The 27265-nt window shown below is 43.0% G+C and overlaps 1 protein-coding gene across 25 annotated transcripts in view; it reads left to right on the top strand.

The window, feature by feature from the left end:
* DMD (dystrophin) overlaps positions 1–27265 on the top strand; it is a 2035724-nt gene that overhangs the window by 1476089 nt on the left and 532370 nt on the right. For all 25 annotated transcript variants that reach the window (XM_039486264.1, XM_039486496.1, XM_039486317.1 and 22 more), the window contains one exon: positions 26334–26569. In XM_039486264.1, coding sequence (XP_039342198.1) covers positions 26334–26569 — 236 coding nt within the window. The remainder of the gene's footprint in view (positions 1–26333; positions 26570–27265) is intronic.

The following is a 27265-nucleotide window of genomic DNA, read 5'->3' as shown; positions in this document are numbered from 1 at the left end:
GTTTGAGCATTGGCCTGCTAAACCCAGGGTTGTGAGTTCAATCCTTGAGGAGGCCACTTAGGGATCTGGGGCAAAAATTGGTCCTGCTAGTGAAGGCAGGGGGCTGGACTCAATGACCTTTCAAGGTCCCTTCCAGTTCTAGGAGATTGGTATATCTCCAATTATTACCCTTTTTTTAATTAAGTTATTTAATAAAAGATGAGATTTTTAGTGAGTATAAGGTTAGGGTTATAAATGATTACAAGCAAAGAAAAGTGTAAAATGCTTTCTAGAGATTTAACAAAACAATTTACAGCCTTTGTTCAAGATAGTTTCCTTACCTATCTAACTTCCAGCAAGATGGCTGACCGCCCCTCTGGTCAGGATATCCCACAAAGTCCAAAGTGCCAGTTCCTTTGTTATCATAGGTGAAAGACTCCTTGGGATTCTTTGCGTCTCTCTTTTATAGTCCGGTCAACCTTTGCAATAGATTATTCTGATGATTACACCCCAAAGTAATGTTCATTCAAGTTATAAGGAAGATGACATGGAGTCTCCTAGTGAAGAAAGTTTCATCCTGGTTTCTTCCCCTGCTGCTGTTTGTTAGAATAAAAAATGTTTTGTTTCCTAAAATCTCCTCCCCATGCTGTGATTCTGAGTGGTTATCTCCTCCCCTTTTTGGCTTGATGGTCCTGTTTACTGTCCATGTAAATAGCATTCCCCTTGTCTCTTAATTTACCTTTGAAATACCTTCAAGATGGCAGAACCACATTCTTTTGTCTAGGTGGGGTAACTTGAGCCCATAATTTCCAATAGGTTTGTAATTTTGAATTTTTCCTCTGTATGTACACCACTCAATAATACTAATGATCTACATGGTGTTCTATTTCTGTTGATATCTTGCATTACATCTTTTACATACGGGTTATGATATTAGTGAGTTGAGGTACACAGAACTGGTCCGCCTAGCTGAAACTCACTATCAGGTACCAGTGAGCCTCTTGCACAAGGATGCCGTTAGGGTCACAAGGCTACAATAGAATAAGTAATATTTGTCAGTAATCTATTTCTTCAGGTTACCTCTAGCAGTACCTCAGCTTTACTATAAGTGACCTCTTAAAATGGTTCAACAAATCCCTCAGAGGATGGGAGTAGCTAACATTTCCTGTCCAAAAGAATTAAAATATTATCCTCAATTAAAAATTAACCTCATGTGCTGCAGACAGACCAGGTAACTCATCACCAGAGCAAGGGTGGCAGAGCCTGCCCCAAACTGTGGGGTCTGAGGGTGAGGGCCACACGTTCCTGCCCCTCCTCTTCTGCCCGAGGCGCCGTCCCTGCCAAGCTGGAAGCTGGAGTGGGCCGGGAGTCGTGGATCCTCCACCTGCCCAGGGTGAGGGGGTTAAGAGCAGTTCCCGGCCCGTGCCCCACCCTGAGCAGGTGGAGGGTCCACAGCATATCTCCCCACAGCTGTCCACATGGCTCTTACCATGGCTGATCTGCGGCCTACCAGCCAGAGTCGGGTCCAGGTAAGAGCCACGCGCAGGCAGCTGTGGGAAGCCATGGACCCTCCTGTCCTGGGTGAGGATGTAGGCCAGGGGCTGCTCTCCACCCCCTGCCCACTCCAGGCAGGTGGAGAGCCCACCACACGGTGCCCCACAACTGCACGGGCTCCCTGGCCAGGCTGCAGCTGCTGGCCTGGCAAGTGGAGGGGCTCTCGGGGGAAGTGGAGGGGTCAGGGCATAGCTCCTGCCAAACAGTGGACGGGCCACTAAAAATAAAAATGAAATAAGATTGTTGATACATGCAAACTGGTGATGAGCTGCATTTCTTGTCAGAAACATAGCTACCTTCTTTATCAGGAAGTTCTTGGCTCATAATATTGATACCAAACATGTAGACCACAAACAAGTAATATCCAGCTAGCTATTTGGAAATTAAAATGCTTTATAAATGTCCAAAATTTCCAAATAGGTAAGCCCTCACAATGCCACGTATGAGTAGCACAATGCTTCAGTTGATACAAATATATAACAATCAGATTGTTATGATTTTGTCTCATTTTTGTGCACATTATTTGTCTGTATTCCTCCTCTTACGTGACCTCTCTCATGCACACCAGTGTAGTCTCATACAGTGAAAGAAACCAGCCAGAGGGAAATCCTAAAACTAAAAATAAGCAAACAAAAGAAAACCCAAATCACATTCAGAGCAATAGCTGATCAGATTGGTGACCATTAACTTTTTGTTTGCTTGTTTCACTCTGAGCTGTTTGAATTTCCTGCTGGTGCAGTTTTCTGCCCTTTCCCCCTCACTATTTATACTTCAAATCATGAGCACATTCAGACCCATAATGATGATAGAGCCTCTAGGGCAAATGGTGAGCCAGACAGGAATTGTTTCCTTCAGTTGTAGATTTCCTGGAGCTGAGCATTATAATTTAAAAACAAAACATTGTTCACAAAAACAATTCCCCCACAGCAATTCTGATTTTTTTCATTATTGCCACTATAAATGTATTTACAGTACACCAGTGTGGAAACATTTTTACCTACTTTTATGTTAATAGCACTAGCATTTTCTAAAAATAATTGTGTTTATAGGAGTAGAAAAAAATAGATGTAGCTGTCTAATTAATTATTATTGACAATCTTTAAGAGCCAATGAATAAAGAATACCTCATACAAAGTATCATATTTGATCTGTATGGCTTGTAGAAACAAGAATGGATATGAATGGCAAAGGAAGACTTTTAAGATTTTGCTGATACAAATCATCTCTGTTGTTGCACTTTTTCAATTGTGGATATTTCAGAAAGCATTGTCTTCTATTATCTCAACACCTTATATTTTTAATTTTCAAAAATAATCAGGTGATACTAAATTTCACATCTCTTCATCCACCTCTTAAAAATATGTAGTGGGGTCAATTAAAGATTGTTGATGGTAATTTAATCAATGATGCAAAGCAGTAGGATTTAGAAAATGCCCAAACCATTCAAAAGATTCTTCTGTTACTTTTTAGCATCACTGACTGTCTAGTTAATTCTTACACTGAACTGCAACAAAGCCATTCCCTAGTCACATTCACTTTTCAAATTTTAGTGGGCCCATCAATCATCTTGAACATGGCCCGAGGCAAGGTTCACAGGGAACATCACAGTTACAGTATATTACTACTAGGAGACTGAACGTCCAGCTAGTTTATCTTTCAGAAAGGTTTTGAATGGAGCAATAAGTTGTCCAAGCTGAGTGAGCTTTATTAATGATACCCCAGATTGCAGATATCTAATATACGCTTCAATCAATTTCTATGCCACCTGTCCATAGTGTAGTCATGGGTCTAGCTGGGTTCAGATTTAATGATCTTGGCCAACACAGACAGAGCAGTCAATTGAACTTCTGCAGTGTCTGTTCCTGGATTCAGGTATCAGAGGGGTAGCCATGTTAGTCTGGATTTGTAAAAGCCGAAGTGAGTATTCATCCACGAAAGCTCATGCTCCAATACGTCTGTTAGTCTATAAGGTGCCACAGGAGTCTTTGCTGTTCCTGGATTATTTGTCTCAGCTTCCTTTTTAGCACAAGTTGTCACAGAGTGTGGGGGACCCAGGGCCTTCACCCCCGTGCTCCCTACGATTCACCAGGACTCTCAGCCATCCAGTAAAGCAGAAGGTTTATTTAGACGACAGGAACACAGTCCAACACCGGTCTTGCAGGCACAGATAACCAGATTCCCCGGTTAGGCCCATCTGGGGGGGCCTCACAGCCCCCCCCCCCGGGAATCAGAGCTCGGTCTCCTGACTCCCCTCTCTTCTCCAGCCCACCTTCTTCTTCCAGTCCTCTCCGGCCCCTCCTCTCTCCTCCGCCTCCTTCCTTTTTCTCCCCTGGCCAGAGGTGTCACCTCCCCTCCCCCAGGCCAGGCTCAACTCACCCTTTGAATTCCTGCATCTCACCTAAACCTCTGGCTCTCCCCTCCCCCGCACAGGCAGTCTGTGCTTCCTACTCCTTCACATCTCTCCCCCCTTCGAGACTGAACTGAGCGGGGTCACTCCAGCCAGTGACCCGGGGAAGTTCGGACCCACCTACAACCTTATGCCGCCCGCGCCCTTTCCCCACCCCAGTACCCCTGGGGTGCACCCTGGGCTGGGGCCTTCTCCCCACGTTCCAGTCTGGGGGGCTGGGATTCGGGTTCTCTCGGTTCAGAGCCCCCCTTCTGACCCTGGCCCCCCTCTGGACAGGCTCCTCGGGGCGGGGCCCGGATCTTACAGCCATCTCCCCCCTGTCCCGGGCCTTCCTCCCCCTCTGGCAGACGTCACAGGAGCGGCAGTGCTGCCGGACATGGGCAAAGACCCCAGGCCAGTAATAGTTCTGCAGCAGCCGCTGCTGGGTATGCCAGGCTCCCTGGTGCCCTGAGGGGGGAATGTCATGGGCCCGGCACAGCAGCTGGTGGCGATACTCCTGGGGTACCACCAGCTGCCTCCTGATCCCCCCCGACTCCATCTTCCCTGGGGGAGCCCATTCTCGGTACAGGAGCCCCTTCTCCCACAGGAACCTTTTCCGGCCACCTCGTCCCATGGTCTGTCCCCCCTCTAGGTTGGCCAGGTCCCTTATCCTCCGCAAGGAGGGGTCTTCCCGCACCGCAGCCTGGTACTCAGCCGCTGGGGCAGGGGCGGGGATCTGTCCTCTCTCACCGGCTGGGTCTGGGGCCACAGCCTCTCTGAGCCCTGTCCCTGGGCGTTCCCTCTCTACCGGGTCAGGGTCCGGTGTCTCAGCCAAAGTACTTTCCCCGGGGTCAGGGTGCAGAGCCCTGCGTCGACCCTGACTACGGTTCACGGACAGGGTACCCTGGGTGTTACTTGGCCAGTCCTCGAGGTCCCCCCCCATTAACACCTCCGTGGGCAAATGTGAGTGTACCCCCACGTCCTTGAAGCCCTCCTTGTCCCCCCACTTTAGGTGTACCCTCGCGACAGACACCTTGAATGGGGTCCAGATCACACCCCTCAGGTTCAGGTAGGTGTTGGGCACCATCCGACCTGAGCCCACCACCTGCGGCCGGGCCAGCGTCACCTCTGCGCCCGTATCCCAGTACCCAGTGACCTCCTTCCCGTCTACCTCCAGGGGAACAAGGCACCCGCTCCGGAGGGGTAGTCCCGTGCCCACCCTGTAAACCCCAAACTCAGGGCTGGGAGCATCCAGCCCCTCGGAGGGGTCGACCCGGGGCCCCCCTCCCTCCTTTGCAGGGGTTACGCGGCCCACCCCCCTTTCGTGCGACCGCTGCCCCTCATCCGGCTGGGTCTCTACCAAGTTGACCCGGTGTGGGGTTGGTCTGCTCAGTTTGTCCCGGAGCTTGGGGCACTGGCCCCGTACGTGGCCCGGTTGGCCACATTGATAGCAGCCCATGTCTCGTGGGTCCCCTCGAGGGGGACGGCCGGACCTGACGCCAGATGCTTCCCTTTGGTGGGGGCCCTCCCTCGGCTCCTTCTGGGAGGTCCCATGGTGACTCTCTCTCTGCGTTGAGGCAGACCTGCTCCTTCGAGACTCCTCCCTGCCATCCCCCGCCCGACTGTCCATGTATTGGTCGGCCAGCCGGCCTGCATGCTGCGGGTTCTCCGGCTTCCGGTCCATCAGCCACTGCTTCAGGTCAGACGGGCACTGCTCATACAGGTGCTCCAGTACGACTAGGTCAAGCAGGTCCTCTCTGGTTTGGGCCCCAGCCGTCCACTTGCGGGCGTACCCCTGCGCCCGGTTGACCAGTTGCAGGTATATGACCTCCCGGGTCTTACGTTGACCCCGGAACCTCGTCCGGTACATCTCCAGGGTCAGCCCAAACTCGCGGAGCAGGGCCTCTTTGAACAGGTTGTAGACCCGCGCCTCCTCCCCTCTCATTCGGCTGTACACCTCCACGGCGGTGGAGTCCAGTAAGGGGGTGAGGCGCCGGATCCTGTCTGCGGGGTCAACCTGGTGCAGCGCGCAGGCGTTCTCAAAGGCCGTCAGGAAGGTGTCTATGTCCTCCCCCTCCTTACGCGGGGCCAGGAAGTTCGTATCGAAGCTCTTTGTAGGCCTGGGCCCCCCCTCACTCACCGCAGCCTGGGCCTCCCTGCTTTTCAGCTGGGCCATGGCCAGCTCATGTCTGCGCTGCTCCTCCGTCTCTCTCGCCTCGAATTCACGTTGCTTCTCCTTCTCTCTCGCCTCGAATTCACGCTGCTGTTGCTTCTCCTTCTCTCTCGCCTCGAATTCACGCTGCTTCTGCCGGTCCTCCACCTCCATCTCCATCAGTTTGATCTCTCTCTCCAAGTCCAGCCGCCTGTGCTCCACGGAGGCCGAGCGTCGCCGGGACGATCCCCTGCTGGCCGGGGGGGTCACGGTGCCCTCCGTAGCTGGGCTCCTCCTCCCCCTAGGCCTAGGGGTGGGGGGTCTCGAGGAGCCCTCATCCGCCGACTGGCCACTCCCAGCGGGTACAGACACTGGTGCCTGCGCTGCATCTGCCCGGCTGCTTCCCTCAGAGACAGGGACCGGTTCATTCCTGCGATCTCTCTCCTCCAGCCGGGCAATCAGCTGGGCCTTGGTGAGCTTCCCATGGCGCAGCCCCCCCTGCTTGCACAGCTCCACCAGCTCACACTTGCGCTTCTGGGAATACATCTTCCTGCTAGCCGCTCGCAGGCGGGGTGCTCGCCGCTCCCCACGGGTTCCAGGGGGACCCCTAGTGTGCCAGTCCTTGAGGTCACCCCCTCTCTGCCAGGGTCGAGCTGCAGACTCCTTCGCCCCTGGGATCGCTCACTGTGATCCCCCGGGGGGACCCTGTTACTGCAAAATCCTGCTCTCCGGCCACACTCTCCCAGGGGTGAATCGCCCCTTCGTTTTACGGCTCCCCAGTCACTTACTGCAGGAAGCGCCGTCCACGGGGTGCCGCCGATCCCACCGCTGCCACCAGTTGTCACGGAGTGTGGGGGACCCAGGGCCTTCACCCCCGTGCTCCCTACGATTCACCAGGACTCTCAGCCATCCAGTAAAGCAGAAGGTTTATTTAGACGACAGGAACACAGTCCAACACCGGTCTTGCAGGCACAGATAACCAGATTCCCCGGTTAGGCCCATCTTGGGGGGCCTCACAGCCCCCCCCCAGGAATCAGAGCTCGGTCTCCTGACTCCCCTCTCTTCTCCAGCCCACCTTCTTCTTCCAGTCCTCTCCGGCCCCTCCTCTCTCCTCCGCCTCCTTCCTTTTTCTCCCCTGGCCAGAGGTGTCACCTCCCCTCCCCCAGGCCAGGCTCAACTCACCCTTTGAATTCCTGCATCTCACCTAAACCTCTGGCTCTCCCCTCCCCCGCACAGGCAGTCTGTGCTTCCTACTCCTTCACACAAGTACATTCCACATAATTAAGATCATTTATCTCCTATAGAGCCATACTGATCCTGAGTGATTGAAACCCAGATTATGGCTTTAAAGTTCTGACACAATTTGTTTACTCAGAAACTTGCTTTAGGAGTCCCATCTCTACTGCATTTATTCTTATCAAATAGGGTATTATACTCCATTTACCCTCTGTGGGTGTCCCAAACCTGAGTGAGAAAATTGGCAGAGGCTACTGTCAAGACCAGTGGCTCAGCATTTGCTGAAGCATATATTTTAACGATCCTTGCTGTACTTAGCAGTTTGTTACCTTCACCTTAGGGATGCTTTAGCTATCATGGGCATAAAACTATGTAGATTGCTTTGCAGAAATGTGGTACTTACATAATTTACCTCACTGAAGTGATTCTAAGCATTGGATAGAATAATTCTTGAATCATGTTCTTTCAAGGAGCTACATTCTCTGCCACACACTGCAAGCCATTGTCAGGGCTGGGGTGGGGGGCAACTAGGGCTTTTATTTATACTGAGAGAAAGAACTGTTTTAACAGCTTTCTGATTGATTGTGACCAGGATTTTTATTTTCTGTTGGGAAATGTGTGTCCAATAAACAGTTCAGTGGTACTGCTGCATTTGAAAAGCTGGGGGCAGCAAGAATAGGCAGAGTGGAAATTTCCTCCTGTTCTCCCCTCTGAAAAAGCCAGCTGTGCCTAGGAAAGCTAACTGGCACTTTGAAATTGACAGTAACAGCCTAAAGTTATGGTGACATTCATATTGACCAATAGCATCATCATATTGGATACTTAACTTTCAGTATTGTTTGTTTCCCCCCCCCCCCCACAGCAATTCTAGTAATCTAGCTTGTTTTCTTTGCAATCACCTTCTGCTAAACTTCCTACTTTTCCTACAGTACTTCCTTTTAAACCTCTGTGGTTCTGGTATATGGTAGTTTCACATCTGCATCTGTACTTTTGATCCTGCGCTCCAGCCTACTATACATTGCAGTTTAGATCTAAATCTCATTTTGCCCAGCATCTCTACTGTTCCCCTCAATTCTCAGTCTCTGCTCTAATGAAAAACAACCCCCCAAAAATGGTACAGACCAACCAAAGAATTGAAAGCTGTCAGACAACCCCTCCTGAATTCTGGAAAATTGGTAAACAATAATGTTTTATATTATGGGTTCAACTGTGCAGCCGCTGTGATGGAGATCTGTTCATCCTACAGATTGTCCTGCTGAAGTCACCAAGTGCTCGCCGATATGTTAAGGATTGCCCGCTCAGGTCCCAAACAATTATATCACATGGAATATTCATTTCATAGTCGTTTAATCATTCTAGCAATTACCATTTTACTGAATATTTCATTGTAAAGAACCATATTTTGTTCAAATATCAAATGGCTCATTGCACTAAATATATTTCAGAGCATTAAAAGCTCATTAGACATTTATAATCATGCAATTGTTGTTTAATCCTGAGAAAAAAGTTTGTATTAAATGAATGCTTAAACACTGTAAATGTTTTTCTTGTATATTTTAGAATAACGAATGGGCCTAAATACTAAAACATTACCAGACAAACAGATTACATTAACCCCACTAAAACACTGAACACTTTGAAAATGTAAAGCCCTACTTAAGTGCCACATAGAGTCAGTAACTGAAGATGTCTCACTCTTTTCTCACTTCCCTCCCTTATACGCTCTGCCATCCAGTCCTTTCCTCCTCCCTCAGTGAAGATGTTGGCCATGTCCCTTCTCTATTCCATCAGCAGGGGCTGAGTCTCCCTCCCTCCCTGAGAGCTTTGCATCTCTCTGCTCACTCCTCTTGCTGGCTCTATGCCATTGCTTCCCCTGTGCTCTCTGGCTGACTCCCTGACATGATTCTCTTTCTTTGATTCTTTGGCTAAAGGATTTTGGGCTGATATTCCAGATGGCCTAGGTATTCAAAGCGTTTATACCATTAACCCATTCCTTATGTATATGCTAAGAACACCCCTTTGATCACAATCTCATTCATGGAATGGGTTTAGGGTTTTAAAAAGACAAATTCTGGTGCTAATTGGCAACCTTGTTGGACATGGATATTGAATTAACCTCTCAGCCCTTGAAGACGTCCTTTCAGAAAAAGTTTGAGGCTTGTAGATGATATGGGTTGGGGATACTGCCACTCTTCACGTCTGTGGTACACCTATTCAGGGGATAAATAAATGGCTTCACTTTACAGAATTGTCAATCTAACACTTTTCAGAAGCATTAAATTGATGTAAAACAGAATTTGAAAGAAAACAAGTACACCCCTGCAACTGACCTCCATGCCGCCTTCCCTATTTCTGTTCTCTCCTATTTCTGTGTGATATACACATAGAATCTGGCCTTGAATTCCAGATTATGGAACTTCCACAGTAATTTGACTCCTGAGATTCAATCTTTCAAGAAGCACAAAATACACATGTATTTTCTTGGCGTGCTTCCATTGTATTTCAAGTCTCTGGTGTAAGGTGAGAATTGGAGCCTTTATAAGTACTCTAATGGTTTGAAATACTCTTAGAAAAGATATTTATCTCTCTCTCTTTCATATTCTCGTTCTTTTTTAACCTAAGCAAAGTGATATATTATTTCTATGTTTTATTCTTCTTCACTGTGTACTTTAATTCTTTCCTTTCTCTATGATCTGGTGGAATAGCAATGAGGAGGACTCATATTGATACAAATACATTTTCTATTGTGTGTTTCTCATTCTGGAAGCTTTAATGGTCTTTCTAGTTTTTGGTTTGAGCATGTAACAGGAATGAGCTTTTGTTGTAATCTTCAAATAATGTGAAAAGGTTGTGTTTTATGTTCTCTTCATCATGATTTGCTGCGCTAGAGCTATGAGCCTCATTGACATTATTGTTTTTGCATTTGTATAAATGCATTCGGTTCCTAAAAATCTAATTGTCTTGGGGGGAAAATCCCCTTTGAGAGATCTCAGCCTTCACTGTCACTCTGGATAAAATATCCATATCTGTTGCTACATACTGGGTAACTAAATTTTCTCTCTCAAACACTTAATTTAATTTTTCCTTATTAATTTTAATCACTTGTCTATACTTCTCAAGTGAATGTATTTGTCCAAGTGTGTGTATTGAGAGAGAAAAATACAAGGAAGGTGCTGTGCTTTTTCTAGTATTGTTTCAGTACTTGTGGGATATAAATGCCTTGTGGAAAACACTGTGTGATTGGTTTTCTAAAGAACATCATTCTAAATTGGTAATCTTAAAGGTTTAACACTTCAGTCAAAATAGAAGAAATTATATCTTTCTTAATAGCAAGAACTTTGTCATAACATATCTTGAAGCTTTTAAATAAGGATATCACACTGGACAATGTTTCATCATCTGGATCCTCAGATTTCTCAAAGGAGCATTTCAGCTTTTGGAAGCAAAATGCTGAGAAACTAAGCCAGAGTCCAGAGCAACAGAAGCATGTGCATTCGAAGAGAACTTAGCCAATTCTACAACGATCAGTTGTCATTTAAGAAAATCAATTTTAAGAGCTGGCATAACATAAAAGTCAAGCTTAGCACTGTTATCATAACAATAAATAAATAAGTAACATTTAAAAACCCTGTTGTTTAGAGTTAGTCAGAGTTATTAACTCATTTTCCTCCCTGATCTCTGATCTATTGGTCAGTCTCAAAGGACCTAATTGTATCTCTGGTAGGAAGTACTCCCTCAGGAGCTAATAGTAGTGTTGTTTCCTGAAACAGAATTTAGAAAGTATTGCCTGTCTTCTGCATTCAGCACCACCTTTTTTACAATGCTGAGCATGTCATGTCTACAGTTACTTCCATCTTTGTTGACCCAGAACTCAGACAGCTGAGTTCAAAACAGGTCCTCTTCTTGCTAGCACAGTACATTAGGTAAATGTGTGAAGTTCATTTTTATATCTTAGTCAAACCACTTATACTTTTTGTTCTGGTTGTTTACAAAGATATTTTTAGATTTTATTTTAAAATCAGCTAGCACAGACAAGTGTTCTTATGCCATCACTCACAGGAGTCTCCTAAGCAGTACAGATATTTAAGTAACCCCAAGGAACTCTCTAACAGGCATTTCACCAAGGAGAACAGCTCATAATAAGACCCTATTAGCCCCATCTACTGCTGTATTCCCATGTAGTTTTCATAGTATGGTTGGGTTTTTTTGATTTTGTTTGTTTGTTTTTGGATCTTTTTTTACAAATTTTTTGACAATTTTCTTTACAACATAAAAAGATTAATGCAATTACATTACATATAAAACAATAGATATTTGATATTCAGTTTCTTATTTTTGCATGTAATAAATAATTTCAAAAGACAAATACTATATAATCTTCTGTTTGCAGGAATCTCTTATACCATAAAAGATTAACTTTTAATGGGACATTAACATTTCAGTAGGGACATATTAGATACCTTCTGTAGATCATTAGCACTGGAATTATACCTGGTTTACATGACAACAACTGGAGAAATTTAAACAATTTGGATATCACTAAATTAACCCAGATTGTAATTTTGTTAATAAAAATGGAATGAAATTGTTAATCTAGGAGTTCAAAAAAAATTGGTGCTGACATGCAGTCCTCTTGGAAATATCTCAGAAGTAACCAGTAAACCTCAGATTATACTGTGACAGAACAACAGGTCACTGGTCTCCATAGTTATAGTTAAGGCTAAGATTTTGTCATGGATATTTTTAGTAAAAGTCACGAACAGGTCCTGGGCAATAAAGAAGAATTCACAGAAGCCCATGACCTGTCTGTGACTTTTACTAAAAACATCCATGACAAAATGGGGAGCAGCTGTGTCCCCTCACCACCTGCAGGGGGCCTAGCTCAGGGCTCTGGGGGCCCCTACCGCTCTCAGGGGCTCAGAGCTCCAGGATCCCGTGCTGCCTGTGGCTGGAGCTGTGGGGCCCCTGCTGCCTGCAGCAGCTGGGAGCTGTAGGGGCCTTCCTCCTTTCCACTGTTGCCTGGAGATTCAGGGTAACCCCAGCACCTGCAGTGGCTTGGGGAGCGGCGGGGGTACCACATGTTTCCTAGCCATGGCAGGTCGGGGGAGGACCTTGCAGCTCCCAGTCACTGGAGGCTGAAGTCATGGAGGTCTCTAGAAGTCACAAATTCCGTAACTTCCATGACTTCCATGACAAAATCATAGCCTTAGCTATAGTAAATCAATCCCTTTAATCTAGTGCTTGCCTTTTTGTCTATGAGAAATCCACTCTTTATAATTCATTTGGATTTTGGGACTCTTGGACCCAAAAGTAATGGTTCTATTGCGCCAGGTCAGGCGTCTCACCAGTAACTGAGACAAATACTAGTGCTTATGTCCTCATTCCAGGCCTCTGGAATCTACACAGAAAGACCATCCCAATATACTATCAAGTGACATGTGAAGTCTATGCAACTCAGTTTTAGTCTACATAGTGATCGAGGCTGAGTGAAACCTCACTGAAGTTGGAGGGCATAGTAGATGACCATCATTCAGTATAAATGTAAGATGCAGTTAAGATTTTGGCATGAGATAGCTGACTCAATAGGCCATGTGCAAGACTGGAGAGAAGCTGAGCTGTGTAGGTGGAGGGGTTCCACTGGGGGCTGATTGCAAATGCAACAGGCTGGGATTTGTTTGGTGGAAGTCTGTGTATCTGAGGGCAGTAGCAGCCAGAAGCAGACTGCAGGAGAAGTACAAGTAATATGGCCCTGAGATAAAGCTAATTGGGAGAGCTTATTGGACACAGTGCTCCCTGAAAAAGAGTCTTGAAACAGTGAGCAAAGAAACTGTCTCCTACTGTTTGATTCCCGATGTGTTCAGGGAAACAGGACTTTGTGTACATTCTTTGTAAATAATAGAATTTCATCTAAGAAATACCTGAGTCTATCATCAGATTCTTCTCTTACGAGAAATAACCCACAAGACCCTGAATATTGGCTAACTGCTTGAGTCAAAAGGGGTAGCAGCCCTCAAGACCCTTTTCAACACTAATTTGAATGTAGTAAAGCAAGCAGCACTGTGGCAATACTGAGAGTGGTGATGCAGCAGTCTAGAAAATGCTAGCCAGCTTCATTGTGCTTCTCAAACATAGGCATAGCCATCCAACTGGAGTTCTGAATGGCTTTTGCAGTCTATCTGCAGGGCAGATAAATCTCCTGTGACACTGCACCCCATATTCTTCATAGAGTTATGATATGCTTATGGCATAACTATGGTGTATTTTATGCAAGATAAGTCATGTAAATGAAAAGGTTATCATTTACTGACTAGGATTATCCTATTTGTATGCAGGTATCATTTTTGTATTTGAAGTTAGGAATAGCAACTATATATCTGCATTACAAATGTGTTTACACCTGGGGAACACCCACTAAACAGAATGCACTCAATCTAGATGGCTGGCTGGAAAGGGCCATTAGAGAAAACAATAGAAGAACTTTATCTCCCACCAGAGGGCCTTCCTGAGGACACTACAAACAGCCTCTGACTCATGGCTGCTGTGGCACTACAGGGACATGTACCAGTATTTTTCCTGTGACTGGCTTTGAGACAGAGTTCCCGCCATATGCAAAAGCTATTTAAGGCAGGGAAGTGACATCATCATGGTTCTTCACTGTCTCCCCGCCCCCAAGGAGGCTCTTAGAACAAGAACTGAACTGGGAGGAAGGGCTGGACCCAGGCTAAAAGGGATTTTTAGCTTCTGAAAGGAATACCTGGGGGTTTTAAGCTGTAAGAAAGTGCAACTGGCCCCTTAAGAATGTTTGTGGCCTGCTTGAATCATCATTTAGTGTGAGAATTTGCTATTCATATCCATTCTCTTTAGTATATTAAGCTTAGTATGTGTGTTTTGTTTGTTTGCTAGTAATCTGCTTTGATATGTTTGCTATCCCTTATAATCACTTAACATCTATCTTTTGTAGTTAATAAACTTATTTTTGCTTTGTCTAAAACCAGGGAGTGTGGGAGTCATAACTTGGGGCAGAAAGCTATTGCATATCCTTCTCCACATTGAGGGAGGGGGCAAATTTCATGAGCTTATGCTGTACAGTTCTCTGTGCAGTGCAAGATGGTATAATCTTGAGTTTACGCTCCGCGGAAGGGGGGCACTTGAGCAGCTGGGCAGTTCCTTAGCTGTAGCCTCCCCATGCAGAGCTGATCACAGCCATCTGTATGTTGTGCAGCTGGGTGTGACCCTACCTGTATACATGCTGAATCCTGGGAGAGGACTTGGTTATTGGTACTCTTGTCACAGCTTTACAGCATAAAGGGAGCCCAGGCTGGTGGGTCGGGGGGGGCTCAGTGATACCCCAGTCCCAGGTGGCACCACAGGAGGAACCCATAACATCCCCCTCTGGTCAGCAAAAGCATGTGTAAACTGGCTGTTTCTGTGTGTTTTAAGCCCAGATTGAGGGAATAAAGAGACGAATGGAATTCTAATCTGTTTCTATACATGTGCAGGAGCACTGTTACCAGTGCCCGTAAGCGGGGACAATGGTTGTTGTTAAAGCCAGCATTAAGGGCAGGCAATCCAGCATCAGTTTTGTATCCTGAACCAGGAGCTGAGCCAGTTCGATCTGGGAGGATGATAGAGGTTATGTTTACAAGGTGGTGAGAGGGTCCATTGGACTCAGCCATATACAGAGATAGGATTTCAAGGACAATATGGCTATTGTCACAGTTAAAGCTCATACCTGTAACATTTTGGCAACATAAAAAATTTCCCACTTGAATGGGCAAACATAAAGAGAATGAGTCAACCATTAACATAGGACCATTAGCCATTAGAAAAGTTCATAGAGCAGGCTTTTCTGTTTGCTGATGTGGTTGATTCATTTGCATATAGACTGAGAGAACTGTAGTATTCATTCTGCTTTGAAAACTGAAAAACTCAGATGATACAGACTACATTTCTGTTAATGGTATTAACTAAAAAGTTGTCTTCAAATATCCAAGGGTAAAGAATACATATATGTTTGTTTTAAATTAAATGAGCATAACAGTTATTTTGAAACTCTGTATTTGATACAGATTTTAGACCTATTCCACAAAGCCATTGCAAATCCAGTTTATCTGGTTAGTTTCAACTGCACTGAAGCAACACTAAGTAGCCAGAGCAGATAGTGTGTATAGACAGTAAAGGAGTTTCTGAAAGTTTTCATAAGAAAGATACATTAGTAGTCTTATTACTAAATAAGTGTTGGGTAACATAGTTTGACTTCAATGGGCCTCGACTTGTGTGAACCAATTTGAAGGATCAAGGCCTAAATTTCTGAATACTGAATGTTTTTTAAGTTGTTTAATTATAAAGATGTTGATAGATTTTTATTAGAGATAATTAATGGAACAATATAAAATATCAACATATTGAAAAATGAATTGTTATATGATTTTTAATGAGGTATTAATTATTTTATATACAACATGTATATAAAAATTTACATGTACAGGATCTAAAGATTCTCACTCTGGACCAGTGGGCAAATTCCCGTTACCTGCTGCTACTCTATTTATTATTTATTTTAGAATAAGCCATTACATTTGGTGTACCTTACTCGGTGTAGTATTTGCATATTTAATCAGAGGAATAGCAAGTTAAAAAATGGATTTAAAAAAAAAATCTCCTATGCTGTCTGTTCAGTAAACATGTTAAACTTTAATAATCAGTGCAGTGTGAGGTGAAAAGTGGAATCCTAAGATGCTATAAACCCCTGCCTAGCAGACAGACGTGCAAATCTTTTTTTTTTTTTAAGATCAAAGGAAAAACTAAGAGAGAGAGCAAGAGAGAGAAAGTGTTGGGGGGACAGAAAATAAATAAAAATGGGAACTTGATGGTTGAGGAATTAGTAATGGGCACCTTTACACTCTAAGCTGCAAATTCAAGTATGGTTTATATAGATATAATGTCAAGTATCAGAGGGGTAGCCGTGTTAATCTGGTTCTGTAGAAGCAGCAAAGAGTCCTGTGGCACCTTATAGACTAATGACTATTTATATCCTTTAAAACCAGTAATGATCATATTTTCAGGAAGACTTACAAACCAACATATCAGTACATACGTTGCATGCTCAATTTCCCTGATAATAAATACAACCTGTTCTCCCCCCACCCAAGAAAACTTTGTTTTTCTGTTGTCCTGTCCTTGGCATCAGTGTGGAATGCCTTGTTATGATACCCAATCCAAATCAATGTGACCTCCAGCATTAAGGGGTTAAAGTGAGGGTAGGATGAAATAAGATGATATGTTAGAATTGCTGCAGCAAATTGTGACTGATGTGTTTAATGAAGAAATCTTGTCCAGCAGAGAGAATACACACAATTTTGTGAAGTCATTTCTTCACTATATTGTTTTATGTGGGCTACAGATAGATATGTAATATGCAGCTCAAAAAGAAATAGGCAGAAAAACACACCATGTATAGAAGTCTCTCAAGGACAGCGTTACAGATATAAAACAAAATACAGTGTTACAAATACAAAAAACAATAGAAAACTGAAGTATATGTTGTTTTTATGTATTGAATTATTACAGTATAATTTCCTATGTATTTCTCTCTCTTTCCAGCAATTAGATAAAATCTGTAACCAAAAGAGATGTACACAAAAAAACTTGTTCTTCCTTCCCCCTTCCCTTCCAAATAAAAAACCAAAAAGGAACCCAACAGACCTCTAAATAGACTGTAAACATTTCAAAAGTGCAACCTTGGGCATTGCCAATAAGCCACAGGTGTGTGCTGCATGAGCAGAAGGAAATTAATAGCAATTGTGAAGAGTATAATGATTATTCCATGCTCATAATACATTCATCCTAACGTGCACTTATGCATCTGTTGCTTCAGTAGATTTTTTTTTAAGGTAAAAAAATCCACTTCTATGCAAATCATTTTAGTGCTATTCTTTATGATTTGGACAATGCTTTAGAGGAGACTAATTTTCTTTGTATAAAGAAGGATATTGCTAAGAGCCAATCCAAATCATTGAAGATTTCCATCTAGGAAAGATGACAAGTGGCAGCTTAGTCTGAAGCAGCTAATAATAAATGTTATGTCATCCATTTCTTACACCGATGTACATTTAACCACCAACTACAATCACATCGACAACGGATAGTATTTCTTATTTCTTTGGGATAAGAAGAATAACTCATAACACTTTCCATTTAATTCTTTCTGCATTACAACATTTGCTCCCCTGTTTCTCTATTTTCCTCTGAGATTTTTAACTGCCCCCCAGTGCTGCCTCTGTTTGACGTTCATTTGGTTTAAATGTCTTTGAGACAATGAGCAATCCTCCCTTTTGCGGGGACCAGGAGCAGGTAAAAAAAGCCTTCATGCCAGCTGAGGATACATACAATATAGTGCACACTTAGGTCATGAAACCTCTCCTCCCTGACATGCCCTTGCCTCCATTAGATGGAAATGGCTAGTCTCTACTCCATTTGCCCCATATAAGCAAGAAGGAGAGCAGAGCAGGACAGAAGCAGCCCAGCAATTTTTAAAAGGAGCTTCACTTACATTTTAAATACTGGAGTTACTGGAATAACTCTATATTTTTAATTACTCTGGGGATGAATTAAGACCTGGAGAGATTTAGAATCATAGAATATCAGGGTTGGAAGGGACCTCAGGAGTCATCTAGTCCAACCCCTTGCTCGAAGCAGGACCAATCCCCAACTAAATCATAACAGCCAGAGCTTTGTCAAGCCTGACCTTAAAAACCTTTAAGGAAGGAGATTCCACCACCTCCCTAGGTAACCCATTCCAGTGCTTCACCACCCTCCTAGTGAAAAAGTTTTTCCTAATATTCAACCTAAACCTCCCCCACTGCAACTTGAGACCATTACTCCTTGTTCTGTCATCGGATACCACTGAGAACAATCTAGATCCATCCTCTTTGGAACCCCCTTTCAGGTAGTTGAGAGCAGCTATCAAATCCCTCCCCTCATTCTTCTCTTCTGCAGAATAAGTAATCCCAGTTCCCTTAGCCTCGCCTCATAAATTGTGTGCTCCAGCCCCCTAATCATTTTTGTTGCACTCTGCTGGAATCTTTCCAATTTTTCCACATCCTTCCTGTAGTGTGGGTCCCAAAACTGGATACAGTACTCCAGATGAGGCCTCACCAATGTCAAATAGAGGGGGAATGATCACGTCCCTTGATCTGCTGGCAATGCCCCTACTTATACAGCCCAAAATGCCGTTAGCCTTCTTGGCAACAAGGGCACACTGTTGACTCATATCCAGCTTTTCGTCCACTGTAACCGCTAGATCCATTTCTGCAGAACTGCTGCCTAGCCACTCGGTCCCTAGTCTGTAACAGTGCATGGGATTCTTCTGTCCTAAGTGCAGGACTCTGCACTTGTCCTTGTTGAACCTTGTTATGTTCTTATGTTCATCAGATTTATTTTGGCCCAATCCTCTAATTTGTCTAGGTCCCTCTGGATCCTATTCCTACCTATCTACCACTCCTCCCAGTTTAGTGTCATCTGCAAGCTTGCTGAGGGTGCAGTCCATGCCATCCTCCAGATCATTAATGAAGATATTGAACAAAACCAGCCCCAGGACTGACCCTTGGGGCACGCCGCTTGACCCAATGTTGTTAATGATTACATAAGAACATAAGAACGGCCGTACCGGGTCAGACCAAAGGTCCATCTAGCCCAGTATCTGTCTACCGACAGTGGCCAATGCCAGGTGCTCCAGAGGGAGTGAACCTAACAGGCAATGATCAAGTGATCTCTCTCCTGCCATCCATCTCCATCCTCTGACGAACAGAGGCTAGGGACACCATTCTTACCCATCCTAGCTAATAGCCATTTATGGACATAGCCACCATGAATTTATCCAGTTCCCTTTTAAACATTGTTATAGTCCTAGCCTTCACAACCTCCTCAGGTAACGAGTTCCACAAGTTGACTGTGCGCTGCGTGAAGAAGAACTTCCTTTTATTTGTTTTAAACCTGCTGCCTATTAATTTCATTTGGTGACCCCTAGTTCTTGTATTATGGGAATAAGTAAATAACTTTTCCTTATCCACTTTCTCAACATCACTCATGATTTTATATATCTCTATCATATCCCCCCTTAGTCTTCTCTTTTCCAAGCTGAAGAGTCCTAGCCTCTTTAATCTTTCCTCGTATGGGACCCTCTCCAAACCCCTAATCATTTTAGTTGCCCTTTTCTGAACCTTTTCTAGTGCTAGAATAACTTTTTTGAGGTGAGGAGACCACATCTGTACACAGTATTTGAGATGTGGGCGTACCATGGATTTATATAAGGGCAATAATATATTCTCAGTCTTATTCTCTATCCCCTTTTTAATGATTCCTAACATCCTGTTTGCTTTTTTGACTGCCTCTGCACGCTGCGTGGACATCTTCAGAGAACTATCCACGATGACTCCAAGATCTTTTTCCTGACTCGTTGTAGCTAAATTAGCCCCCATCATATTGTATGTATAGTTGGGGTTATTTTGTCCAATGTGCATTACTTAACATTTATCCACATTAAATTTCATTTGCCATTTTGTTGCCCAATCACTTAGTTTTGTGAGATCTTTTTGAAGTTCTTCACAATCTGCTTTGGTCTTAACTATCTTGAGTAGTTTAGTATCATCTGCAAACTTTGCCACCTCACTGTTTACCCCTTTCTCCAGATCATTTATGAATAAATTGAATAGGATTGGTCCTAGGACTGACCCTTGGGGAACACCACTAGTTACCCCTCTCCATTCTGAGAATTTACCATTAATTCCTACCCTTTGTTCCCTGTCCTTTAACCAGTTCTCAATCCATGAAAGGACCTTCCCTTTTATCCCATGACAACTTAATTTACGTAAGAGCCTTTGGTGAGGGACCTTGTCAAAGGCTTTCTGGAAATCTATGTACGCTATGTCCACCGGATCCCCCTTGTCCACATGTTTGTTGACCCCTTCAAAGAACTCTAATAGATTAGTAAGACACGATTTCCCTTTACAGAAACCATGTTGACTATTGCTCAACAGTTTGTTTTTCTATGTGTCTGACCATTTTATTCTTAACTATTGTTTTGACTAATTTGCCCGGTACCGACGTTAGACTTACAAGTCTGTAATTGCCGGGATCACCCCTAGAGCCCTTTTAAAATATTGACGTTACATTAGCTAACTTCCAGTCATTGGGTACCGAAGCCAATTTAAAGGACAGCTTACAAACCTTAGTTAATAGTTCCGCAATTTCACATCTGAGTTCTTTCAGAACTCTTGGGTGAATGCCAGCTGGTCCCGGTGACTTGTTAATGTTGAGTTTATCAATTAATTCCAAAACCTCCTCTAGTGACACTTCAGTCTGTGACAGTTCCTCAGATTTGTCACCTACAAAAGCCAGCTCAGGTTTGGGAATCTCCCTAACATCCTCAGCTGTGAAGACTGAAGCAAAGAATCCATTTAGTTTATCCGCAATGACTTTATCGTCTTTAAGCACTCCTTTTGTATTTCGATCGTCAAGGGGCCCCACTGGTTGTTTAGCAGGCTTCCTGCTTCTGATGTACTTAAAAAACATTTTGTTATTACCTTTGGAGTTTTTGGCTAGCCGTTCTTTGGCTTTTCTTATTACACTCTTGCACTTAAGTTGGCAGTGTTTGTGCTCCTTTCTATTTGCCTCACTAGGATTTGACTTCCACTTTTTAAAGGAAGTCTTTTTATCTCTCACTGCTTCTTTTACATGGTTGTTAAGCCACGGTGGCTCTTTTTTAGTTCTTTTGCTGTTTTTCTTAATTTAGGGTACACATTGAAGTTGGGCCTCTATTATGGTGTCTTTAAAAAGGGCCCATGCAACTTGCAGGGATTTCACTTTAGTCCCTGTACCTTTTAACTTTTGTTTAACTAACCCCCTCATTTTTGTATAGTTCCCCCTTTTGAAATTAAATGCCACAGTGTTGGGCTGTTGAGAGGTTCTTCCCACCACAGGGATGTTGAATGCTATTGTATTATGGTCACTATTTCGAAGCGGTCCTGCTATAGTTACCTCTTGGACCAGCTCCTGCGCTCCACTCAGGATTAAATCTAGAGTTGCCTCTACCCTTGTGGGTTCCCGTACCAGCTGCTCCATGAAGCAGTCATTTAAAGTATCGAGAAATTTTATCTCTGCATTTCGTCCTGAAGTGAAATGTTCCCAGTCAATATGGGGATAATTGAAATCCCCCACTATTATTGGGTTCTTAATTTTGATAGCCTCTCTAATTTCCCTTAGCATTTCATCATCACTATTACTGTCCTGGTCAGGTGATCGATAATAGATCCCTACTGTTATATTTTTACTAGAGCATGAAATTTCTATCCATAGAGATTCTATGGAACATGTGAATTCGCTTAAGATTTTTACTTCATTTGAATCTACACTTTCTTTCACATATAGTGCCGCCACTCCCCCTGCACGACCTGTTCTGTCCTTCCGATATATTTTGTACCCCGGAATGATTGTGTCCCATTGATTGCTCTCAGTCCACCAGGTTTCTGTGATGCCTATTATATCAATATCCTCCTTTATCACAAGGCACTCTAGTTCACCCATCTTATTATTTAGACTTACTTGAAGGCCTGTGTGATCCTTTTTTCTTTTGTGACCAGAGTAACAATATTGTCTGTGACTGTGGAAACATTTGTATCATGTTAACTTTTATGATGTCATACAAATAAACTGTGCACCTCTTGCATGGTCAGGGAGGGAAGTCGCTATTTTTTGTTATGTGTATTTTTCAGTTAACAAAAGCTGTTTTCTAAAATGATTTTTAAGAAGTAACAATCACATCATAACTTATGCTCCACTGATATTTTTTTTCATTTAAGCATAGAAAGAAAAAAGTGCAAATAATGCACTCAGATATTGAACTGATAAATGTGGTATATATGGATGGACAGATAGATTTAACTGCAGTAGCTGTCATTAAAAACTTAATATTTGCAACAGTCACTGTACCAAAGTAACTTAAATACCATACCATTTCCCTATATTTAGAGTAGGAAATAATTATGAAATATTAGCACATTTCTAACTATTCAGATAGTAGATATTACATTGTTTAACCATACAGAAGAAACGTTGTTTTCCTGAATAAAATGTTCATTTAAAAATATTTATATCAAATCACAGTCTTCAAAGTTTCAGTAAGTATAGCGTAATTCACATTATAGCTAGTTGTAAATTGTCCAGGCTTTCGGGGTCACTAATTTCCACTATATTGAATAATATGTTTTAACTTTTTGAAACGTAGTAGGCTAATCTATTCAAAACAGCCATAAGAAGTAAATTTTATATTGTTTTTCACACTACTGATCATTATATTCAGATTAACTGGCAATTTAAGCGTGACCTTCAACCCCTCAATTGAATATTTTAGTCCAGACTGTAGCTCTTCTGGAAGGAATAAACATAGATGTGGAAACTGTCTCAGTGGCCCATCTTCCAAATGGACCAAGTTTAAACTACAATAAAACAAAACAAACAAAAAACAATATGTTGGTCTTACCTAAGTGGGGCAATAAGGCCTCTTTGCCTTCTGAAGGCAACATGCACCACAGACAGCCTTTCTTTGCGCAAGAAAAAGCCTGTCCACAAAAAAACAAAACAAAAAAACTCTCACCTTTGTCCTTTTAAAAATCTTAAATCCACTGCCCAATAACCGTGTTTTGCATTTGGAATGCAAGAAACTGCAGGTACCACCCAAGGCTTAATTCCAGCTCTCATGGCTCTGACATTGTGCCATTTAGGCTGTTGAATCAGGTAGTGGCTCTGCAGCATAAATTTGCCTGTCATTAACTGCGTGCACATGCACGCGTGCGCATGCACACACACACGTTCTCTGAGCAGCCAATTATCAGATCTAATTTTTGAATGATAAAAGCACAACTAAGGGTCAGATGCTTGGCATTTAAAATGGTGCACTAGCAATGTAGTACTCTTAGGGCATGAGTTACCATGAGTAATTATGCTTTCATAGCTTTCCATTGAGGGCCATTTATGTTTACCTGTCTTACAATGAGAATCCAGTGAAACATTCCTGATATGACTGCTACCCTAAAACCTTTTCCTTTGCTCCAAGAATCCCCGGTGTCTAGGCATGGATGTGAATTTATATGCTGTCTGTGTAGCGGTTGACTCAAGTCAGATATTGAGTAGTTCTTTGCTGTCATCTTTTAAATGAGTTATATGTGAAATTGCTGCACTTGTCAGTTGTTGCTAGTTCCATTAAACCAGTCTGTATATTTAGGACCTGACCCTGTGTGAGTAAATATTTACTCATGTGAGTTGTCCCACCGAGTGAAGATAAGATACATTGTACTATGAAATCATGCAGCGAAATAAAGAATATAAGTACCTGGCACCTTATGTTGTCATTTATTTTCACCTGTGTGATGTGTGTCTAAAATGCTTCCATTCTGATTTTATACCATTTTACACATACTTTGCACAGTGGTAAATAAGAATGCACATTGTCAGGCAGTGGGGATGCAAGTCCTAGATAATTATTTATACACTTGCTTATTATTTTCTTAGTAAACAAATATGAAGGTCATCTATATTTTGATTTCCCTTTATGGACTGAACAATAATGTCTGTTCCAGGAGGTAGGCATCCTAACAAGAGATCAGAAATATAATCAAGTTCAAACAAGAGTAGCAACCAAAAGCCTTTCTGTGCCCTTAAACATCATCCATACTAAAAAAACTAATCTAGCTCCTGCAACACACTAATGCCCTTAATAAATAAAATAAATGCCCCTATTGAGACCCCCCAAATCTCTTCGGTAATCTGCAAATATCAATAAACTATGCAGATCCAGTCATTAGAATCAAGTAATTTTAGATGAGCAACAAGGAAAGAATTCTAAAACAGAGAGACCCATAGGTGGAATTCCCTTGCCAGGAGATTCCTCTTCTATAAACACTTTTGCTAATCACAGCTAATTTAATGTGGGAACATGTACAAATGCTGCAACTGAGATCAGAGTCCAGTTGTTTTAGGTGATGAATATATACACTTTAAGAAACAGTCTGTGCCCAGAAAAGTTTACAATCTAAACAATCAGACAAAGAGTGCGAGGAAGAAAATTTCTTTAATCCCACTAAGTCACTAAGCTAAGGTCATGGGGGAATTCTGTTGTAGAGGTAGGAATTGAACCTAGCTCATCTATGTCCCAGTTGTTCCTCTTCATCTGAAGTATGAACTTTCAATGTTGCAGCATGAAAAATTTGTTAGCTCACACAGGGACTTTGTAGTGCAAAGGGGGTGATCTCTGAATCAATGCTAATCCTATTTATGCTTCACAAACCCAATACCCCAACCTCTTGAAACCCAGCCACTCTCCAGGTCACTATATCAGCAATCATAGTGGCATTGTTTCTCAGCCATTCTAAAATGGCCACTGAAGGCCTCAGCTGCCACAGCTGGGTGTCCAAATAAGGTTCTTCACTCAGGCTACAAACCTCATCTTCAATCAAAATGTCCTTCCACCAATTCCTCCCAACCATTCACCTTCCAAATCTATACCATTCCGAAAAGGACCCACTTCAGCTCAACCCTCCCCAGTCAGCACTTTCAAGCTGACTCTCCTTATATGCCCCTGGGCTCCATGGACTGGGTCAAGCAGCACTTTCAAGCTGTTACCCTTATGTGTCCCAGATTCAGCATGTCCCTGTTCCCATCTTCACAACACAATTGTATGGGCAGTAACCTACTTGATGAGCAAACCCCACAGTATTTTGGGCACTGCAGGGATCTTTAGCTTAGGTAAAAGAAGTGTTGCTGCAGAGTAAATGGGGGAAGCTAGAAACACAAAAGAGTAAGGTTCAGCAAGAGAGAGAGAAGCAACCAGCTTAACCATACAAGTTATTTATTGAATACTGGTGATAACTACACAAGGAGTAACATACATTATTAAAGGTTAATACCTAAGGTAGAAAGGAAAAATGAAAAGTGGGGGTGGGGGGGTGGGTGAGGGATCTCACCACTCCCTGAAGCTTGAACTGGTCGGGGTTCCCAGATGATGCTGGTTGCTGAGGGTCCTGAGGGCAGGAGGCAGGCAGAGTCCCCAGCACGATCAGCCAGGAGAATATGGAGTCCTAGTGGAACTGATGCAGAGTTTGGATCTAAGCATCAGAACCCTGACTGGAGGGTGAGTAGGGATTTTTGCAGAGAAAATACAATTGTTCAAAGGAGAACAATATATTTGTTTATAGGTAAGGCTGATAACTCAAGGGTTTTCTTTAGACTAGACAAAAGGAGCTGATCACTCTTGGCTATGGGTGGTGTTTTGTTCCAGGGAGCTCACAATGCAACTAGGCTGCTTCACTATTTGGATATCAATTAAGGATTCATTACTAGAATTGGTCTGATAATTGCTGAGCTGGGTGTGTGCAGACATAGGTTCATTAGCATCTGGAGCAGAGATTCCCATGATGCAGTGCTTCCCTGCTTTTTCTGGTCCCAGAATTCGGTGTGGTTCTTGGTTCTCCATTCTGTATGCAAATTGAGATGTCTTCCTGTCCCATCTTTCATGCAGATGAGGCTAGGGGAGTCGTCTCTGCTCTCTATTCTATATGCTAATGAAGATGTCTTTTAATCTTATCACCCTTGTCAGGAGGGGTCTAGGTGTGTCTCCCAAGGCCCTTCACTGCTCTCTGCAAGTTTTTTTCCTCTGATGGGTTTTGGTTTAAGCAGAGGCTGGGGTGGGGGGGCGGGATGTCTTTCATGAGTCAGGCTGGATACTGCACCCTGGTTCCCCAAGAACACAGAGGTGTCTGGTATCAATCTATGTGAAGACATGCTTGGTATACTGTATATAAATTCATGTGATTTGTTTTATTTGCATTTTCACATTTCAAGTGGGCAAAATATTACAAATGATACATTCATTGAAATAATTACCTTTCCAGTGAGTGAACTATGTTAGTGAAATGAGCAATTTATCATGGTCCCTTTATCCAATAATGTTAACATTTTTTTTTAAATTTTCAGAAACTTCTGGTCAAACTGTTACTGTGGTTACACAAACCGTGGTAACCAAGGAAACCACCATCTCCAAAGTAGAAATGCCATCTTCCTTGCTTCTGGAGGTGCCAGCTCTGGCTGACTTTAATAAGGCCTGGGCAGAACTCACTGACTGGCTTTCTTTACTGGATCGAGTGATAAAATCCCAGATAGTGACAGTGGGTGATCTTGATGACATCAACGACATGATCATCAAACAAAAGGTATGAGAAACATTTAGACATTAATTTTTGTGGTTGAAAGCCTGTAACAGCTATTAAAAGGATAATTGTTTCAGCAGGGAACATAAGAGGAAACATTTAGATTAAGGTAAGTAACATACAAATTCCACAGTTAATCTGTTGTAAATTGACTTCTAGGATTTGAATTTGAAAATAACTGAAAAAGAAACAGAATAGTTTTTTCATAATGAAAACTGCATTTATCAGAATATCCCCTTTTATGAACATGTTTGTGCCACAGCAGTGAAATCAGATCTGTGTGTCTATCTTCTTTGTAATGCACCCATCATTATGGTGTCACAGGCTAGGGGGTCAGATATGGAACACGAAAAGAGGAAGGAAATATAGAGAAAGTTCCATGATGTAAATAGAGAAAAAATATACTTTTCTGTACCTTTTTAACATTTGAGTGTTTCTGTAAGAACTTTCTGAGAGGCTTGTATCCTGCTGTCATCTTGTTATGAAAAGCTCCTCAGTCCGTTTGTACAAAAGAATAGCTTATTAATGCAAGTGTTTTGTCAGCAAACTGCGTAAGTATTAGTCATCTTTGAAAACACACAAAAATATGGAAATACATGTGCATAGACAAAAAAACAAAACTTTAACTTCAGCAACTCTATGGCAATAAAAGTAATTTGTTATTATATAGCCTGGAAGTAATTACCTGCCTTCCACATT

The sequence above is a fragment of the Mauremys reevesii genome, linkage group 1 (genome assembly GCF_016161935.1).
Source record: "Mauremys reevesii isolate NIE-2019 linkage group 1, ASM1616193v1, whole genome shotgun sequence".
NCBI lineage: Eukaryota > Metazoa > Chordata > Testudines > Geoemydidae > Mauremys > Mauremys reevesii.
This window is presented reverse-complemented; position numbering and strand designations above follow the sequence as displayed.